Source organism: Lutjanus erythropterus, chromosome 13, assembly GCF_056507025.1.
Source record: "Lutjanus erythropterus isolate fLutEry1 chromosome 13, fLutEry1.hap2, whole genome shotgun sequence".
NCBI lineage: Eukaryota > Metazoa > Chordata > Actinopteri > Lutjaniformes > Lutjanidae > Lutjanus > Lutjanus erythropterus.
Genome location: NC_139329.1, coordinates 6,607,972 through 6,627,182, shown reverse-complemented (window position 1 = coordinate 6,627,182; position 19,211 = coordinate 6,607,972). Strand labels below are relative to the sequence as shown.

Genomic DNA, 19,211 nt, shown 5'->3' with positions numbered 1-19,211 from the left:
GAGCTAATATGCTCACTTTGGTATTTGTCAAATTATTGAACAACATAATAATAACAACATAATTATTGATGTATGTTGTGACCGACATGTTGTGTAATGCAAAGGGTGAAAGTGGTTAAGGTGATACAGTAACTTTGTTGTGTTATCACTGAGTGAAAGAAAAAGAAAATTAAATATCACTATGACCAAATACCTCAATTATTAATGCTTTCACAAAATATAAACACAATGAGACACAATGAGTCAGTGATGTGGATATAATGACTATGTGGCTAAAGGAAAATAATTAAACAGATAGGACAGTCTAATAAGTTCAGAAAATTACATCACTCTACTGTACTGCAGCCTTTAAAACCAGGAAAAGACAATACTTTTACCATAACAACATCCAAAATCTATCATAATATCTAGATATATTACCCTGCACTAATCTCACATACCCCCACAGCCCAGTCAGATGAGCTCAATCACACCTAAACACCCTCCATCTTCCAAATGTGTTCATTTCAACTGTTTTGAAAGTGGATTTAATACTGCTAATTATATAAGAGTGGATATAATTACAGTTTCTTCATACAGGACGTAGTGATTCTTGAGTTTCTGAGGTTCAGGTTTGGCCAAACTTGCTTTCATACCAAACACTGGATGTTATATAGTTTGACTTCTGTGACACTTGGTAACTAATTTCCATATATTCTCACTCCCAGCTTGTGACCAGGCGCTGACTCAGTGTTGACTGTAAGTTCAGCTTCACACTAATACATAGAACTAATACACATATATATGGATTTGGGAATTACACACATTCATATTTAGAAGCTCTGGGAATGGACAAATAAGTACTGCAGTGTGCAATTGATTAACGCGTTTATCGGTCGTCCACTTAATTTGAGATGATTGGCAGGCAGCTAACATTTTAACTCCTCTCTGAGTACTGGCATCAGCCACTGAAAACCCATATCAGTGGAACACTATAATGTGTGCACAGATGTGAGTCCGTTACATCCAGTGGAAACCACGTCTGTAAAACTGGGTGCATATTTATGATTGGATGAACATCATATGAACAAAATTTACAAAAACATCCTTTTCCTGCTGTCATAATCTCTTCAATAGTGCATCAGAGAGACAAAGAGTCTCCTGTCTTACCAGGAAGTCTTGGTGCTGGCCTCCAGGAAGGGGTTTCCAAACAGTCTGATAGGTCTGTCGACTGGCTGGTGGACCCACGCATCGTATTTCTCTCCGAGGTGGCCGACCTGCCAGGCCAGGGGCTTCCGCCAGTCCACCAAATCCTGCAGAGATACAGCCAATGAGAAGTTACCAGAGCTGCAACGATTAGCCTTAACTGATTAGTTGTCAACTATTAAATTAACCAGCAACCATTCTGATAATTGATAAATTGGTTTGACCAATTCTTTAAGAACGAAGGAAAAAGCCTAACTTTTCTGACTTCAGCTCCTTAATTGTGAACATTTTCTGGTTTCTTTCATCCTCTGACAGTAAACTAAATATCTTTGGGTTGTGGACAGAAAAAGACATTTGAAGTCAGCCCCAGAAATCACTGAAACGTGTTCCATGCAGGTTGATGAGACTGTGCTCAGAAAAGAGGAGTTTAACAGGGAGTGAGGCACTCTATTGTCTTCCAGCAGATGGCAGCAGAAAGTTACAAACAGATGAAGCTCGCTAAGGGGTCAAACCAGGAAGTGACTGCTTATGTGTTGATGTGTGTGTGTGTGTGTGTGTGTGTGTGTGTGTGTGTGTGTGTGTGTGTGTGTGTGTGTGTGTGTGATGCGAGTGAGCTACTGCAGGTTCCCTTCAGTTTGTTCTGACTGAACTGATGTCATCGTTGATAACATAAGATTTTATCCCTGACTTCTAAGACTGAAATACTTTTACAGCTTCCTCAAGCTCCTCATATGAGACGCGTCCCTGTGGTGTGGGTGATCCATGAAGATAGCCTAGTAAAGTTTCACAATGACCTGTTGTCGGTTTTGTAACATCAGCAGGTACAATCTCGGTAAAGAAAGTGTGTGGGAAAGCTGATCTCGAATCAGAACTTGTGGCAAAACTTGTTCATGAGGAAGATGAGTGTAGTAAACCTTGAGCAGAATAGAAGAAATCAATCTTCAATCATTCAATCAATCAATTGATGATTCAATCAAGATCTTTGACAGTATAAAGGCTGTCTTTTCATGCCCATAAAGGTAATTAAATTAAACACATTAAAGAACCAATACGGAACAGTTGCATGTCCAAAGTTGAGCACAGCAGTCCAGCTGGAGCCATTAACGGTATACTGAATAGGTTGAAATGCTATTTAATATATAATCTATGGTTAAACAAGTTGTTTCCTCCCTGACCCCTCCTCCCAAGACTTAAGGAGGCTCAGGCAGGCTGCAGAAACACTGCAGGAGCACAAGACGACGAATCCTCCACTGCAAGTTGATCAGCTTTTTATAACCGTCAGTTGTCTGTCAATGTAAAGTTAAGCCCGTTATCCTGAAAACAAAAGCCCACTGCTCTGAAAACACACACTCTGGCTTTGAGAGTTCAGTGACTGCCTGTCTCACTGCTTGCCTGACTCCATTAACATATTGCTCATTTTAACTAATATTAACATCTACTCCCTCCAAAACATTATTAATGATTTCTTATGTCTCAAAAACAGACAATCACTCATTCAGTGAACATTAATTAATTAACTCTGATGACATATCATGGTCATTTTATGATTTATTACAGTAAATATATTACAGATGTCTGTTTAATCTCAGCTGTATTACTTCCAATCACTTGCATATATAAATAGTGTTGATCATTTGGGGAAAGATGACTTTTGCCCAGATGACTGTCACTCTTTATGACACCCCTCTGAAGAGGTTCGTATCAGGCACGGACTGACACAGTGTCTGAAGCTGATAAGTGAATTTCAGGCTGATTTATTGCCTGGATGATAGCATGTTTCTCGTATGCTCTCATTTAGACACTAAGAGAACCCATTGCATGTCATTTCTACTTCCTCACTGAGTATCATTTAAATACACACGCTCACACTGAATTTAACTTCACATGGCAAACGTGCTGGCAAGTGGCTTGTGAGCTAACCGTCATATCATTGTAGGCTTTACAAGTCATAATAATAATTACACATGTGGAGCTACAAAGTTAATTATACATGAGAAGCCACAAAGTTAATTGTACATGTAAAAGATACAAAGCTAATTACAGAAGAAACATCTTCAAGAACTTAAGCAAGTATAGTTGCCTATGATAACCCTTGCAAATACCATGGCCTGGATGACTGAGAATCGTCACAGACAATGTGTATCTGCCTGTTCTCATTTTTAATTCTGTATATTTTAATTGATTTAAGCATTGATTTAATACTGTCAGTTAAATATTAATTGATACACAGGACATAGTGATCCTGGAGCTGGTGACGTTAAGCTTCACGATGCCTGCCTTTGATCCTTTCTGTACACAGATCTAGAAAAAAAAAAGAAAAAGTTTTTATGGATTTGCTCACAACCAATCACTGAAAGCGTTCTTCGATTTAATGCAATGTGTAATTGGCCCACTACTGCAGCAGCTACAACAGCGTGCCGAGATGTGTGGCTGTGCTACTGTTGCATCTGATGAAATGCATAACTGCAGAAGGATTATTTCAGGAATGCTGACATTCACATGACGGGTATCGAATGAAGTAGGAAAAAAAAGAAGTATCAAATGAACTCTGTTAGTATCTGTATTACTTTAAGGATACAAGTATTGGTGTCATAAATGTTTAAATGATTCCCAGCCTGTAGGTGATACTCCCTAAACTTAAGTTTAGTTGTCTGTCAACCAAAGTCATATAGAAGTACAGTGGACAGTATTACCAAAATCGTCGCCTGTCAATATGTTTTTCAATGTAAATGAGAATAATTATGCAAATATTATATTAGAATATTCTAATCTAATACTGCAAATCATATCTTACTTGCAATATCAGTCGAAATATTTTTTTCAGAATTGTTCAGCCCTACCCTTCAGTGTGAGCGGGCTAACGCTGGTATTCAGCTTTGTCCAGTGGGAAATGTATGTGTGTCAGTTGCTAGTCATCTTTTATTAAACTGAGAGGAAACTTTCATTTTTACAAAACATGCAGTCTCATATACTCCAAAAAAAGAAGTGAAATTGCCAGTCACATGGTGAGGAGAAGCACACTGTGTGACAAGGGTCAGGACTTCTCACAAACAAGTGATGATAGTGAAACAACACGGAAGAAGTCATTTAATTCCACTAACATCCACTAACATCTAGAAAAAGAAACTCACTGCCACATCATATGACACGCACCACACGGACATAATGATCATTTATACTGCAGCTTCGAAATCCTAAAGTTTGCTTGTAAGAACAAAGAGAAAGGCAAAACAAGCCATGCGCAGTTGTGAAACCATGCCTCTCATTCCTGAGCGTCAGAGAACTTGACGACACACACACACACACACACACACACACACATAGCTGGCCTGATGCTTGAATCAAAAAGAAAAGTGAGGATCTAAATAAGGACTGCAACTAATAATTAATCTGCTGATTATTTTTGATTGATTGATTTGTTAAAATTCTGTGAGAAATGCTGTCACAGGGAATTCTGGGGCGTTGTCACCATTTTTGGAGCTGTCATTATCTGTCACTGGCCATGCTTACATGCCCACAATATTCTGGTTTTTTTGCCCTTATTCTGCAAAACATCTCATCCCTGCTCAGCTGTTTACATGGCTAATGAAAATGAATGTCCCACTAATATTCCTGTTTACATGCAGCTGTGCATATTCTGACAATGGACACTTCTTTCTGTCAAAAAAGACAGTGACTGTGTGAACACAGCCTCCCTGTTTTATTCATTTAACCACCTTCTTGAAGAGGTCAGCATTGTGATATCTGCAGGCATCTCTACACCAGTCCTGCAAGTTGTTGGCTAGCTGGTCTGTGCACAGCACAGAGAAGACGTTGTGTGTTGTGTGGCTGAGATGCATATTCTGAATTTGCTGTCCAAAAACATTGCTCCTGTCTCAATCAGAATATGCTCTATTCAGAATAATGCTTTATTCAGAATATCTAACCAGAATCTGCTGCTTACACGACTCGTATCAGATTCAGAATAGTAGGAGAAACTAGTGTGCATGTAAGTGTAACCACTGTCACTTGTCATTTGCCCTTTGTTAAATGTGCATCATCAGAAATGCAGGAAGTAAGTGCTGAAGACAAGCACCCATAGCTCCTGACAAAAAAGGTCATATATTACAGAACTGAAGTTAGTTAATGATATCCATCCTTATGAGTTAGGAGACATAAAATGGTCAAATGATTTCCATTTTCTTTTCTTTTTTTTTTTGACCAGTGGGTGAGTGAGTTCATACTTTAACAATATTTGTCTGGAGCTAGCTTGTGTCATGAATGTGACACTGGCTGCAGCAGCATTCCTGCTTTACCAGTTTGCCTCTGCATGGTCCACACCAAGTGAACCGTGTCAACAATACAATGTCATGAAATAAATTTAACTGAACAATGAGGTGCGGTCACATTAAGTGACATGCTTTGTCTGAACAGCTGAGATATCAAATCATATTAGTAAAGCTTAAAAAACATTTTTATGACGTGCTGTGTAGCTCATATCTTTTTTTTCCTTTATGGGCATGCAGGACAGCACATGACAAGTGTGGTGACATTCCCAGCACTGCAGCCAGACTGAAACAACAGGCACATGGGTTTGGTTACTACAGTCCAACCACGCTGGAGCTCTGTGAAGGGAGGAGACGAAGGATTCGTTTTACAGGGACGCCGAAATACTGAAATGGTAGTTTACAGGGACTGAATCATCTGGAACAATCTGACATAGCTGCAAAGACAAGACGCACTGTGAAGCATTATAACTACAAGAGCCCAGACAGGTTAGGTTTGTGATGTGAACGGTCAAGAGCGTTGCATCTCACTCAATACACTGATCCCTGGCAACAAAATGAACAAGACAGACTGGTTGAATCTGTCATCACGCTGTGCTGTGTGAGGTATTCTGGTGCAAAAATAATTGTCAGTTACACAAGCATGACTAGAATGACTGAATGAACGGACTGGACCCATTCAAAAACTTTGTGCAAATACAGTATTGGTCATTTGGACCCCAAAATATGGGACCTCATCACTAATAACGTTCCTAACTGCTTTTCCTACTTTCCTATGACTCTCGCATGCAGCCCTTTGCTTTGTCATTCCCTCACTGTCTAGAGCTTGGGATCTCTGCCCCAAACCCAATGGGACCCGACAGGTTTGGGTCGAGTCAGGAAGTGTATTTCTCACATATTTCATGGGCTTATACGGGTTTGGGCTGTAATATTATTATTATTATTATTATTATTATTATTATTATTATTATTATTATTATCATCATTATTATTACCCCCATGTATTGTCCCGGTCACTGCCAACTCCTACTATTTGGTACATAGAGGGGAGCTTATTAAGAAAAATGCAAAGCTGTAATCAGGTTCGGAATAAAATATGCTACTGAGGGACGGGTTTGGGTTTGGGTCGGGTTCGGAAAGAATTTTCTCAGGCTTGGGCCTTTTAGGGTTCAACTTTTTAGGCCCGATTAAAGTTCTACCACCTCTCTCCTTTGTCTTATCACTTAAAGGCATAAAAGTAAAAATTGTATGATCAAAAAGTATAGATGCAAAAGCACACATTTGCTCCCCCACGTCTCATATCGGGGATGCAGCTGCTCTGGTTGCTCCATTGCTCAGGAGCCTATGATCATATGGTTTGAGTAGCATTTCGGTCATAATATTTCTGTGTTAATGTTGTTCCCTGTTGTCACTGTCATTGCCCTGCAGTCTAAACAACAGTGGTGCTGCCATTTTTGGCAGTTATTTTTTAATTTAGAACAGGGTCTATGCCAGACCAGGACAAAATGAGGCCCACAGGCCAGTTGCGGCCTTCTGAAAGGTTTCATGTGGCCATCATGGAAATACCAAAAATTAAAAATCTTGCAGTCAGTAGCATTTTGTTTAGAAGAATTCCTCTATATACAACACTTCTGATTATTCCACTATTAGAGATTTGTCCATTATTCGGACCTTATATCATTTGTGTCTGGCTCACAGCAGCCTGATCAATTTCTCATGTGGCTGCCCATGAAAAATAATTGCCCACTCCTGGTCTATGCTATCCTAACTTCATTCTTCATTTAGGAAGGTTATACAATAGCTAAATTCTTATCCTAAGATAAGATAGTAAATAATGAAAAGAGATAAGTGAAGAGATAAGATCTGAGACTGAGGCTGTAATGGTTTAAAAAATACCAGAACTATCCTTTAAGGGTATACTTTAGAGTTAAGACTTAGGTTGGGATTTGGTTTAGTATTAGTAAGATAAAGGGGCAGGGTATCCTCATGGCATGGTGAGGGTTAAGGTTATGTGTTACGTGTGTTTGTGTGGAGTTCATGCTGTTGTCTAGCAGTGTGACCTCAGAGTCAACTAACAAACGGACAGTTTTGGAATGAGGCAGGGTGAATAACCTAATGACTGTTCACTCTTTTTCTGCCCCTCATCACCCCACCTCCTCTTCACACACACACAAAAACACACACACTTCTGTCTTGACAGATCTCTCATTCCAGTTAAAGAGCATGTAACCACAAACAATTTCAACAAACACTCATTCACACAAAGAGACACTTCATGTACACTCGCTCCATGTGATTGCATACCAGTACTCTCACAGAAACACACACACAGACACACCTTGTCCAGGTCCACAGGGCTGCAGCGGTTGTACGGGGTGCTCTCGTCCTCCTCCTGCACCTTCTTGTCCGTTGTCTTTTCTGCCGTCTTTGTGTCTTTCTGTTCGCTGGTCTTGCTCCTCTCTCTCAGAGTCTAAAGAAAAACGACACAAACGCAGACGCAGTTAACAACAATAAGCCAGACTTTGTGATCAGAGCTGTGAGAAAATGGACAAGTGGACTCTGTTTTTCCCTCCAGACTTACAGGTGTTTGAAGTGGCAATCATCAAGCCTTTTCAGTCTTTTCCAATTTAGTTTCATCTAACCAAAATCATAGATAGATGTGTGTGCATGTGGACGTGCATGTTTGCAAGTCACATGCTCCGTTATATCCAGAGAATGCCCTTTGTTCTTCTGTAACAGCCTCATCACCATGTTATTTTTCATGGTTATTATCGGCTCATGTGACACGTATCATTTATGATTTTTAACCTTTGAACATTCGTATCACTGAAAAACACTTGTAACCGGTGTTCTGTCAGTGTTTCCACACGTACTCGGGCAAAACCTTATTCAATACCAGTGCACACTGATCAATCATGGCTCTGACAACCTTACTGCTCAGTTTTCTGTCAAGATGCGAGCTAATATTGGCTTTTTTTTTGGCTGAGAATGATTTTAAAAAGCCAAGATGGGGTTTCTAAAATACATCTAAATAACAAAATCCACGATTGGTTACACCACAAATGACAGAATCCATGGGTGTCAAACTCAGTTTCATCCTGAGCCACATCATCATTATAGTTGCCCTCAAAGGGCCCGCAGGAACTGAAAAGTTTCAGGTTGTTCCAGTTTGTGTAGCCTACAGGAAAGGTTTCATATCAAACGTGTATATTTCTAGGCAAATATACACTTTTGCAAACCTTTCTTCACGGTATTTTGCTCGGCTGCTATTGTTAATGTCACTAACAGCCACTTGGATAGAGTGCTACTGCTCAAATGGACCATCTGATGCTGAGATGCTATCTAGCGTATACTGACATCTAGCAGACACCGTCAGTTCCCAGATAATAAAACTGGGACACAGTAATTCCATAACACAATTTAGATTTTTTTATTTTTATTTTTTTTACATAAATTATATTCTTTGCAAACTCTCTTTGACGTGTTCTGAACTGTGGAATAACTTGTATGATGGTGTTTTCAGCTACAAAAACGTAGATTTACCAGAAATAAACAAGATATTATGTGGCTGTTATCAGTTGACAGCTTAGCAGTTCAAACAGTGTTAGTTTCAATATCCATGTGCAATATGTGTTATAATGCAGTTATGTCTTTTGTCTGATGTCCAGAGTTGTTTGTCTTTTCAGTTCAATTTCAATTTGTTTAAAGTCTGCATGACTTGGAATGGTGACCTGCTGAAGGACCACCACGTACCTTGTCTTCCAACAGTGCATCCAATAGAAATCTTTATGCAGCTTCAAAAGGTTTCTAGGAAAACACCAGACATGTCCTCTTTTGTATGTAAATCCTTCCTCTGCATGGATTTAATAAAGTAAAAAAAAAAGTGGAAAGAAGATCATGTGGGCCAGAATAAATATGCTGTCCATCACCACGTGTAAAAATGCACGCATGCATTTAAGTGAAACTGAACTGGGGTTAGTTGAATGCAACAACAGTGGCTTGCACAAAGGAAGTGACAACTGTGAGTGCTTCACACACAGAGGGGTGTGAGGACGCCGCCTTATAGACCTTATAATATATTTTGATACCATATGCAAATAAGATGGACACAAAGAAGATATCACATGCAAATGTAGATGTAGAGAATGCCACAACTCAAATATGAGAGTAACAAAGAGTATGAAGCACCAATCTACACACGGTCGATTAAAAGATGACAGATGCTGATCCACACGGGACAGCATGATGTTTGAGTCTGAGTCCTCAATCTACAACTTTATCTTTTTACTATAAAATTGTTACCACCTGTGAACCAGAGAGATGGTCATTTGAAGTTGGCATTATCATCGTCTGCAAATTCTCTGTTGTAGTCCCTGTAATATTTTTCCAAGTGTAGTGAAGTAGCAGATGACATGACGTTGTTAAGCTATGTCAAAAAAATGTTAGAAATGCAGTTGCAGTTTTTTTTTTGTCCCATTATTGCAATCCCTGTTACTTATATTTTCTGTTATTATTGAATGACATCAACTGACGCCAGCACAAAACCAGTTTTATGGTTACAACTGTTTGCATGATGGACTTTTTTTTGTAAATTATTTAATTATTCATTTATTTATTTATTTTTCTCTCTTTGCTTTTGTTTTTCCCCTCCATTTTTAGCATATGTTTACGTGTGTATTTGTCTGTGAGTATGTGTATGTCATGTATACTTTTCTTTTGTTGTTGTTGCTGATTTTGTGGTTGCTTGGTTGTTGTCCAACAGCCTTGTATATTATTGTGTTGTTTCCCTTTGTTTTCAATGTATAATGACAGAACACTATAAATAAAAATCATTTAAAAAAAAGAAAAAAAAAGAAATGCAGTTGCAAGAATATTACGACACTCATATCTTAAGATGATGGATTTGTCTTTAGTCTTCAGACAGTAGTGTCCAAGACCAGCAGAATATTCGCTTCTAACCCACGCTGAGGTGGGATGTGAATTGAGAACCATCAAAATCGTCTGATCCGTTAGAGTCATATGCCTCCGAGGTTATCAGTTCATTTTATCGATGCTGGCAGCAGGCCTCATGGAAGAACATTTTCATATTCTTATCTTAAATTTCTCTTCTCTCACTTTTCGTTGTACGATAGGTTCGTACAAACACGTCATGTCAGGTTCAGCGAACACTCTTAACACACGTGCATGAGACTTATAAATCTGCATACTTAACAGCCCTGTAAAACCATAAAAGGCTGCACTTGCTGCTCCACATGTCAGGAAGTGTTTGTTGATAAAAATGGCATCAAAGAGTAAAAAGAAGAACTTAAGGAGTTCAGTTGAAGTCAAGTTTAGCATTTTAACAGCATTGACAGAGGGATTAAGAAAGGGAAGAACGATTGCTGTTGATGCCATGTTACCTGAGGGCCAGACTGACACTGAAATAAAAAGGAAACGTCTCGATGTGAAAATGGTTTCAAAGCAAAAGACACTTTGTCACAGCTAGAGAAAAAGACAGAATAAGTGAGGATGTCCGCCTGGACAGCAACTTCATAAACCTGCATGTGCAGATATACGGCCAACACACCTGACAGCAAGTAATAACACATCATTAAATTAATGATGAGAGGCCTTAGGTGCAAATTTACAATTATAATATAATTTGAAATGCAGTCAAACAGGAAGATATCGACACAATTACAAAGTGTACTTTACTCTTCAAACTAATGAAATATACAATTGATAGTGATGAACTTAAGTTTGGGTAACAGCAGACTGACTGGACATGACTCTACAACAGATCTGGACCTCGTAAATTGTGTCCGTACCTGAAAGAAAATTCAAAATTCAAGAAAACCGGTGAACACGACAAGTTGAACCACTTAAGAACAAATCTGTTTGTACGGGTGGTTCTTGATGTAAAACTCTTGTGTCTACACTGTTGGAAACTTGCAACAAGGAGTCATGGCAGAAAGGAAGAAACCATCCGCGGCGTGGCTTTATCAGATCAAATCAGGGTGGATACCACCAATATGTTATGTTATTCCTTGGCTCTGTTGAAAACTTGATTCAGATGATGATTTACTGAGGTCTGTAATTTCTGAATAACAGACTGTCGGTATGAACGCAGTTCTGGTCATAGACTCTGGAGGACGTAGTGGACACAATAAGATAATTTGTACATAAAAAAAGAAATTCGAATCAACATTTTGTGTCAAATTATTAATTTTTTAGTATTATGGTGAAATAAACCCTTTTAATGTCCTGCATCACCCTGTCAGGGTTTATCTCACCTGCTCACTGCACATTATTCCTTACTTATAGTAACATTAGTGTCACACATGCAGGCTTAGCTGATTTTTTCTTTGACTAAAAAAAAACTAAATCAAGACAAACACTTCAGAAGTATTCTCTCATTTCGTCCAAACACAGAATCGACTTTAACTGATCAGGTTTCAATAAGGGAATCGATAAAAAATGGGACCGATAAGTATAATCAATAATGGCACTGGTATCAATAAAATGTTATTAACTGCCATCCCTAACACTCATCGTCACCTAGATTCTTGTTTGCATTCCTTGCCATCACACTGCAGTACAAGAAAGAGTGCTACCCATTACAATTTTGCCGTTACAAAACTCATCATTATCATCGATCCCAGTTGACTGTCTCTGCTCATCCTTTGAGTCACTGGCAGTCAAGTTCCTATCACTCACGTGAAATACTTATCAGCTGGTTGGCCTCAGATGCGTGCACAAGCACGCACGCACATAAGATGCAACACACACTACACTTACTGTCACACACACAGGTCCCCTATGGTTTGTTACTAACATCAACTGTTGTAATCTAAAAACTACAGAGGCAACATTACGCCCCCTTTATCACAATGTGCTAAAACAAGGAAAAAAAGAAATAAAGGGAACATTAACATGTCTCGTTCCTCCTCAGAAGAATATATTTAATGTTGTAACTCCGATGTAATATGAGATCAATACTTCTTTAATCCAGTTTTCAATGAAAGCAATGCAGTGTTCTTGTATTACCAGGCCTTGTTCAAAGTCATGGCATTATAACATCATCTAATACAGATCAAAATAACAATGTGATGTATTAATACAGTATGAATGAATGAATGAATGAATGAATGAATGAATGAATGAATGAATGAAAGTTATTATACAGCATGGAAATGACCAAGGCTGTAACTTAACAATCATTTTCATCCTCAATTTATCTGTCGATTATTTTCCTGATTAATAGATAGTAGATAGATTAATAGTAATTGATTAGTGGTTTGGTCTGTAAAATGTCAGTAAATGGTGAAAAATGCAGATCACTGTTTACAAAAGCCCAAACTGACCTCCTCAAATGTCTCGTTGTGTCCAAAACACAAAGATATTCAGTTTACTGTCATTAGAGAACTGAAACAAAAATAAACAGAAAATATTCACATAAGCTGAAATCAGAGAATTTGGACATTTTTTTAATAATAAAGTGACGTTACGAAAAGTTACGATTAATGGATTATCAAAATAGTTGGGGATTAATTTGATAATCGTTGCAGCTCTAGAAATGACACATCCAGACACTTAAAAATGCTTAATAAAATATCAATCTTCAACCTGTCTAATGGTCAAGAATTAGCATAAGTTCTTTACTGAATTGTTTGATTGCACAACATTTCAGGCAGGTGCTCATCAGCAGAAATAGCAGCTGATGTCAGGATGATATTGAATGCCCTGTTCATCCAGGGTGCCATTTGTTTGTTGTTGTCACGGGCGATACTGTACATGGTGATACACACCATAAAACAATCACACTTAGTAGCATAAACCACAGCAGTGCAGCAAAGTGTACTGGCTCAAAGCTCCCAACACGCACACACGCACACACCAAAACAAGCAGAGTAATAGCTTTATGTTGTGTGTATGTGTGTATAATGAGCAGACACACCCTCTGTATCAGCAGCAGCAGTCATGGCCTACGTGTGTGTGTGTGTGTGTGTGTGTGTGTGTGTGTGTGTGTGTGAGTGAGTAATATGTGATTCTCCACCTCGCCCACTTCACAAAGGTGACTGCAGAATCTGTGCCATCAATGGATTCTGCAGGTGTGGTGCGTTCAAGGGGTGTGGCCAGTATTGGGAATGCGAATATCCAACCAGGATATAATCTTGCAAGATGAGACAGAAAAGAATGAACAGGGATGTGACGATACCAACAACTTAAGGTCCGAAAACACCATAATAAAAAGTCCAGGATATGATATTTATTGCGATATTGAAAAACAAAGAAAATAACAACTTAAAATAATGTCATTAACTAAACAATAAATCTGATATATACCGCTGTTTTTGTTTAACTTAAAGTGGTGCTGCATTCCCTCTTCGATAAAATAAAATTAAAGTTGCCATCCATGACCTACGCGTGTGCAAGAAATAGGCAAAACCAATACAGCAGTCAGTAGTTAAATAAAATTTAACAAAATAATTAACCATGTAATGTCAGAGAAGATATCCTTGCAGTCTGGCAGAATATCGAGACAGGGTTTTTTTTTTTGCAAACATTCAACATATGAATCAGAAAACCTGACAAAAATGCTGTCACCTCCTTTCTGACATAACAAATCTTATCTATAGATATGTCAATATTTAGAATATATTCACTTAATTAATGTAAAGTCACGGTTAACGTACTTTCCAAACAGGCAGTGCAAACACACACCTCATGATTGTGTCGCAACAAATATGTGCAAACCTCCACACTTTAAGATACACTTTTTTAATGCAGACAGCAAACACACCCCACACTCTTGCATAATGCTGTGATAGAGCAAATCATACCCACTGTGCAACACGCAGGCTTACTCTCCAAGGAGCTGACAATGGAAACAAACAAGTAAATAGGAACTGCAGTCATGTGGCTCACATCACACTATTAGAGCAGTACCGGATAAGTACACACAGCCCGAGTTTGTTTAGTACTTTAAATGAGCTTTTGCTGACCATTACATAATAACTGTGGGACACTTCATTTTACATTTGGAAAAAAAACGAATGAATGTTGGTAATAATAGTTGCAGCTTATCTGTTCTGGTTTAATAGCAGGGAAGCTCCTTTTAGGCCTTTTAGCATCAATACTGATCACTGATTGGTTCCCGAATAGAAAAAAACTTACAGGTTAAAAGATATCTTACTGAAGGGAACTTTTTTAAAAGTTATTATAGTTACTAAAGCCAGACAGATATATTGGTTGGTCGATATTATCAGCCTGATATTTATTTATATCACAGCTATGTCAGTATCGATGTATAAGTTGTCCAATATGAACTTTTTTACAGAACATAATTCAGATTGTTTTTATTATTTTTTATGATTATTTCAGGTTTTCTCTTAATTCAAGTTGGCTGATATCTATCCAGTTTTTTACTCCTCAATATAGGAATCAGCATCAGCCCCAAAAATCCAGTACTGGTCAGGTTCTAATACCAAACCATAGAAATCACTGTTCCTGTCAGTGATCCACCACCTGCTGCTCAAAGTCAGATTGTGTAACACTGGCTTGCACTGGGTACACATGTTACTCCAAAAGCCAAATTTCATTATTAAAAGAGAAATTAGCTTATAAAATGCCATCACAGGCCTCCAGCCTGACATCAGTCCCTCTGTGACAGGAACATGAAATGTTTCAGACAGCCATGATGGATCAAGCAGTGAAAACGCTGAGTGATGTTTATTAATAATTTGTAGAGCTGCAACGATTAATCAATTATTAAATGAATCGCCACATACATAATTTATTTAAGCTTTTTTTTTTTTTAAAGAAAAATGTAAAAAGTTTCTGATTTCAGCTTCTGAAGTGTTGATATTTTTTTTACTCTTCTATGACAGTAATCTGGATATCTTTGAGGTGTGAGTAAAACAAGACATTTGAGGGCATCATCTTAGGCTTTGGGAAATAATGATGGATATTTTCACCATCTTCTGACATTTTAAGACAAACAACTATTTCGATTAATCATTAAAATGATCGATTAATCGACTAGTCATCAACAAGTCATCTGTAACGAATACTGCCACCTTTCCATCAATCTTTGAATGGCCACCACAGCGCAGCTTCTTTCCTCAGACTGAGACGGCTCCACCCATCCTCCACACTACGAAAACTTTTTTTTTTTATGTAGCACAAAGAGACTACAACTGTAGCCCTGTGTCATACAAAGACAAATAACTGAACCTCGAATAATTTATCAAGTCAAGCTACTGATACTTGCCTATGTATCTGAATGTATGAGAGAGTTTTGTTTTGTGTCGAAGCAACTACGCAGCGTTATTTACACCCAAACTGTAGCACCATGTCCCTCAGGCTGTTCATCAATGAGGACGCCCAAGTTTTGTTGCACTAACATGATCACAAGTAACCAAGACAGGAAGTAATACAACAACAGCTTTTATTAGTGCTTTCATGTATAGTTATAAGACTTCATCTTTGAAGGGCTGTCTTTTGGCAGAAACATACAGCATGCTGTTTGGTTTAAGTGAATTAAATTTACTGTACTGGTCATCTCACACTATAAATGAAAACACATTGTGGTGTCCGTGGAGGTGATCAGTTCCCTTAATGGTTAAGATTTCTAGAGAAATCTATTCTCCCACACAGAGTAGCCATAAACCCACAATAGCTCAGGTTCACACTATGATTTCTTTATAGTCTTGCATTTAATTTTAATCTTAACCGTCATTTAATTTGGTAGATTGACAAATACAGTTCATGTTTTATACCTGAGGTACTGTAGGAGCTGGAAGCCTGTCGTGCTGCCAGTTCCAGAGATGACTAACCTTTCTGAAAAAATATATCAGCAGCCTTTTAATCGTGTTTGTGTGGAACCACACATCTGCCATTTACCTAGAACTAACAAACAAAACAACATTGTGTCTGTCGTGTGAAAGTGACGTTTAATTGGCACACGGACACCACAATCATTTTTCAGACCACAGTTTGTCCTAGATTTCAGTCTGCAGGGCTGTGGCTTCAAACGACGAAGAGACAAATCTAGACTGACTAACACAGAGAAAAGTTTGAAACAAATGTTTAATTTATAATAGCCCAAGCTTTGTTGTGAGTTTTTCCTAAATTTTCTTTAAAATTAAGTTTGACAATGACCCATTTATACATCGGGCAAACTGTATGAACAAACCTGAACTTAATTTAATTACCTTGAGTTTCTGTTGTTTCATTCTGTGATGAGTAAGGCTGCCTGTGGTTGACAAAAATATCACCATTCTATCTACTACATGTTCAGGTTAATATTTTCATCATAAACAAAAACATCTGCTGAAGAAAACTGAATCAATCAAGTCAGGGTCTTATGTATGTAATAGTAAGAAATATGATATTAAGTTTGGTCACATATTTATTGATCACAAAAGGTAAAGGGGCCAAAAAAATTCTAAGTATAGTGAACACTGACACTGATAGGTTTTTTTAAGGTGGCTAAAGCACATTTTACTGGCGAGCCTGTCCACAGCAGCTTAACTTCTCTGTCAGTTCTCCTGAAGGAGACGTGAATGAGAAAGTGATCTGCCATGCCTACTTAGAAAACTGTCTTAACAACAAAATGAGCTGGTTTTTGAAACAGGTTTTCCAATAGTTATAAAAGTTTCTTTTCACTCAGATTCTTATAAATGCTTAATGAGACACTAAACTTTGATATCATATTTGCATTTTTACGTTAAAGCCAAATTTACAGAGGTTTTAATACTTTGATCAAATGATTTTTGAAATTTCAGAAAAAAATGTATGGACTGTACAAGATGGAGACAACAACAGCAACTAACAGTCATTGAGATCTTTTACTTTAAGGGAAAATTGGACTCTTATCATGTTGATGTCCAGTCTGTGTTGATGGTAACTGTAGTCAACTGAAGCAATGGCTGCTATATTGACCCACAGAGCTGTCCCGTTTGGGGAGTGTTGCAAGTGCCTACATGTACCAGGATGCACTGCGTGCGTGCCCACATCCATGCTGCCTTTTTATCACCATCCTACCACCCTAGCTCATAGCCCATCACTGGATGCAGGAAGAACAACAGATTTTGCAGCAGGAGAGCTCAGCTTTCTTTGTCAATATAGCAAACACTGAGGAATTAATTGCTTTAAATGACTACATTTACCACCAACACTAACCGGGCATCCACATGAAAAGTGCCAAATTTTCCCTTTAAGTTTTGGCTTAAATTCTGAGAAAAGATGGTTGATTTTTGGGTCTCATTCCCAGGTTGTCAAATACATAATTTGGGGAATGACATTTGACAATCAGCTATTTTACCAACATGTGATTGGCTAAAGTCTACAGTCATTGGCTAGATTTCCTAAAGCCTGAAAACAGAGCAAAGAGGAGGAGCAGAAGTCTAGTTTTCTCTCAGACCACTTGAATTACATCATGCTTAGCCTAAAGGTTATTATTTAGTCCAATGATTTTAAAAAATAAAGTGCCTACCCCAGTTTTAAAGTTCTTACGAAACATCTAGAAGAGTGTTTGTTGCTATTGCTAGGAAGGAGAGTGGTTCTATTCATTAGCTAACTCTTGCTGGACTGGGAGCTCCCAGTGGACACAGCCAGACGAGGACCAAAACAGCCTCTGAGACCAAATGGAGGCCAGTTTGATTGCAGGGAATAGGCTACAGAGCTGATGGTGTTTTCTTGCTGGGTTCACCTTGGGTCTGAGTCATGGCTAACCAAGCTAATGGCTAACCATGCTAATGGCTAACGGCCTCTTTAGCAACAAGTCAGCTTTAGCAGAATCGGTCCATCAGGAAAGCTCTGTTATTGAATCACAGAGAGTTGAAGGTGAGGAGCCAGAAGGAAAATCAGAAAATATTTTCAACATAAAATATGATCCAGTTTCACCCAAATCAGTGAATTAAGTTATAAAGTTGCGTTTTTGTACAGTGTGGCCACTGCAGTCCACTCCAGTGAAATGATGTTCCATACTCCACTGCTTCATAAGTGAGAAAGCGTTTGATTGGATGGAAATTTAGTGCACATCCTCCAGTGCAGGATGAGTCATCAACAATTTTTAAAAGAAAAAATATTTAAAACACCAGATGCCATATAGCTGACATATAGTGCAGTCCACACTTAATAAAGACTTGAGCATCGACTCTGACTTAAAGTAAATAAACTTCAGTAAATATCACACATGCTCTATGATTGAGATGATTTAACTTAGCACCAAAATGCGGGCAAATACAGTGATCTATCATATCGAACAATCTTAACACAATCATGATGACGTGCTAAAAATATATCAGCTGTATCAGAAAGAGGAACAGCAGTCACATTAGACTGTGGGAGTTCCTTTTTACTGACGCACAGTCTACACATTGAACACCGACCAAAGTACATTTTTATGATGGTTGCTTAGTGATTTTACAATTTGAAGTCGCACAAATTATAATCAATCAATTGTACTGTGAGTTTGACTCAAAACATGTTGGATTTTATTAATTGTAAAAGTTATTTTCTCAACTCCTTGCACATTTGGATTAATATTTCTAATTTAAGTCATTCGTGTTTCTATTAAATCTGTCATGATTTCTATTAAGTTTGTTTTTATGTTAGATTAAGCATTGTGACAAACGAATCAAATGCATAGATATTTATATCAATATCGGTACTGAAATCCAAACTCAGGTGTGGTATCTCAGGTAAAAGCTGCCATGGGAACACATCAACAGTGTCCATGGTTACCTGCGGACTTACACCCCACACCCCTTTCTT

General features: G+C 38.2%; 1 protein-coding gene across 1 annotated transcript in view; it reads right to left on the bottom strand.

The window, feature by feature from the left end:
* Positions 1–19,211, bottom strand: part of fa2h (fatty acid 2-hydroxylase) — a 49,188-nt gene that overhangs the window by 7,768 nt on the left and 22,209 nt on the right. Inside the window, exons 3-4 of the mRNA XM_084733582.1 lie at positions 7,789–7,920; positions 1,150–1,292 (exon numbers count right to left, since the gene is read on the bottom strand). Coding sequence (XP_084589708.1) covers positions 1,150–1,292; positions 7,789–7,920 — 275 coding nt within the window. The remainder of the gene's footprint in view (positions 1–1,149; positions 1,293–7,788; positions 7,921–19,211) is intronic.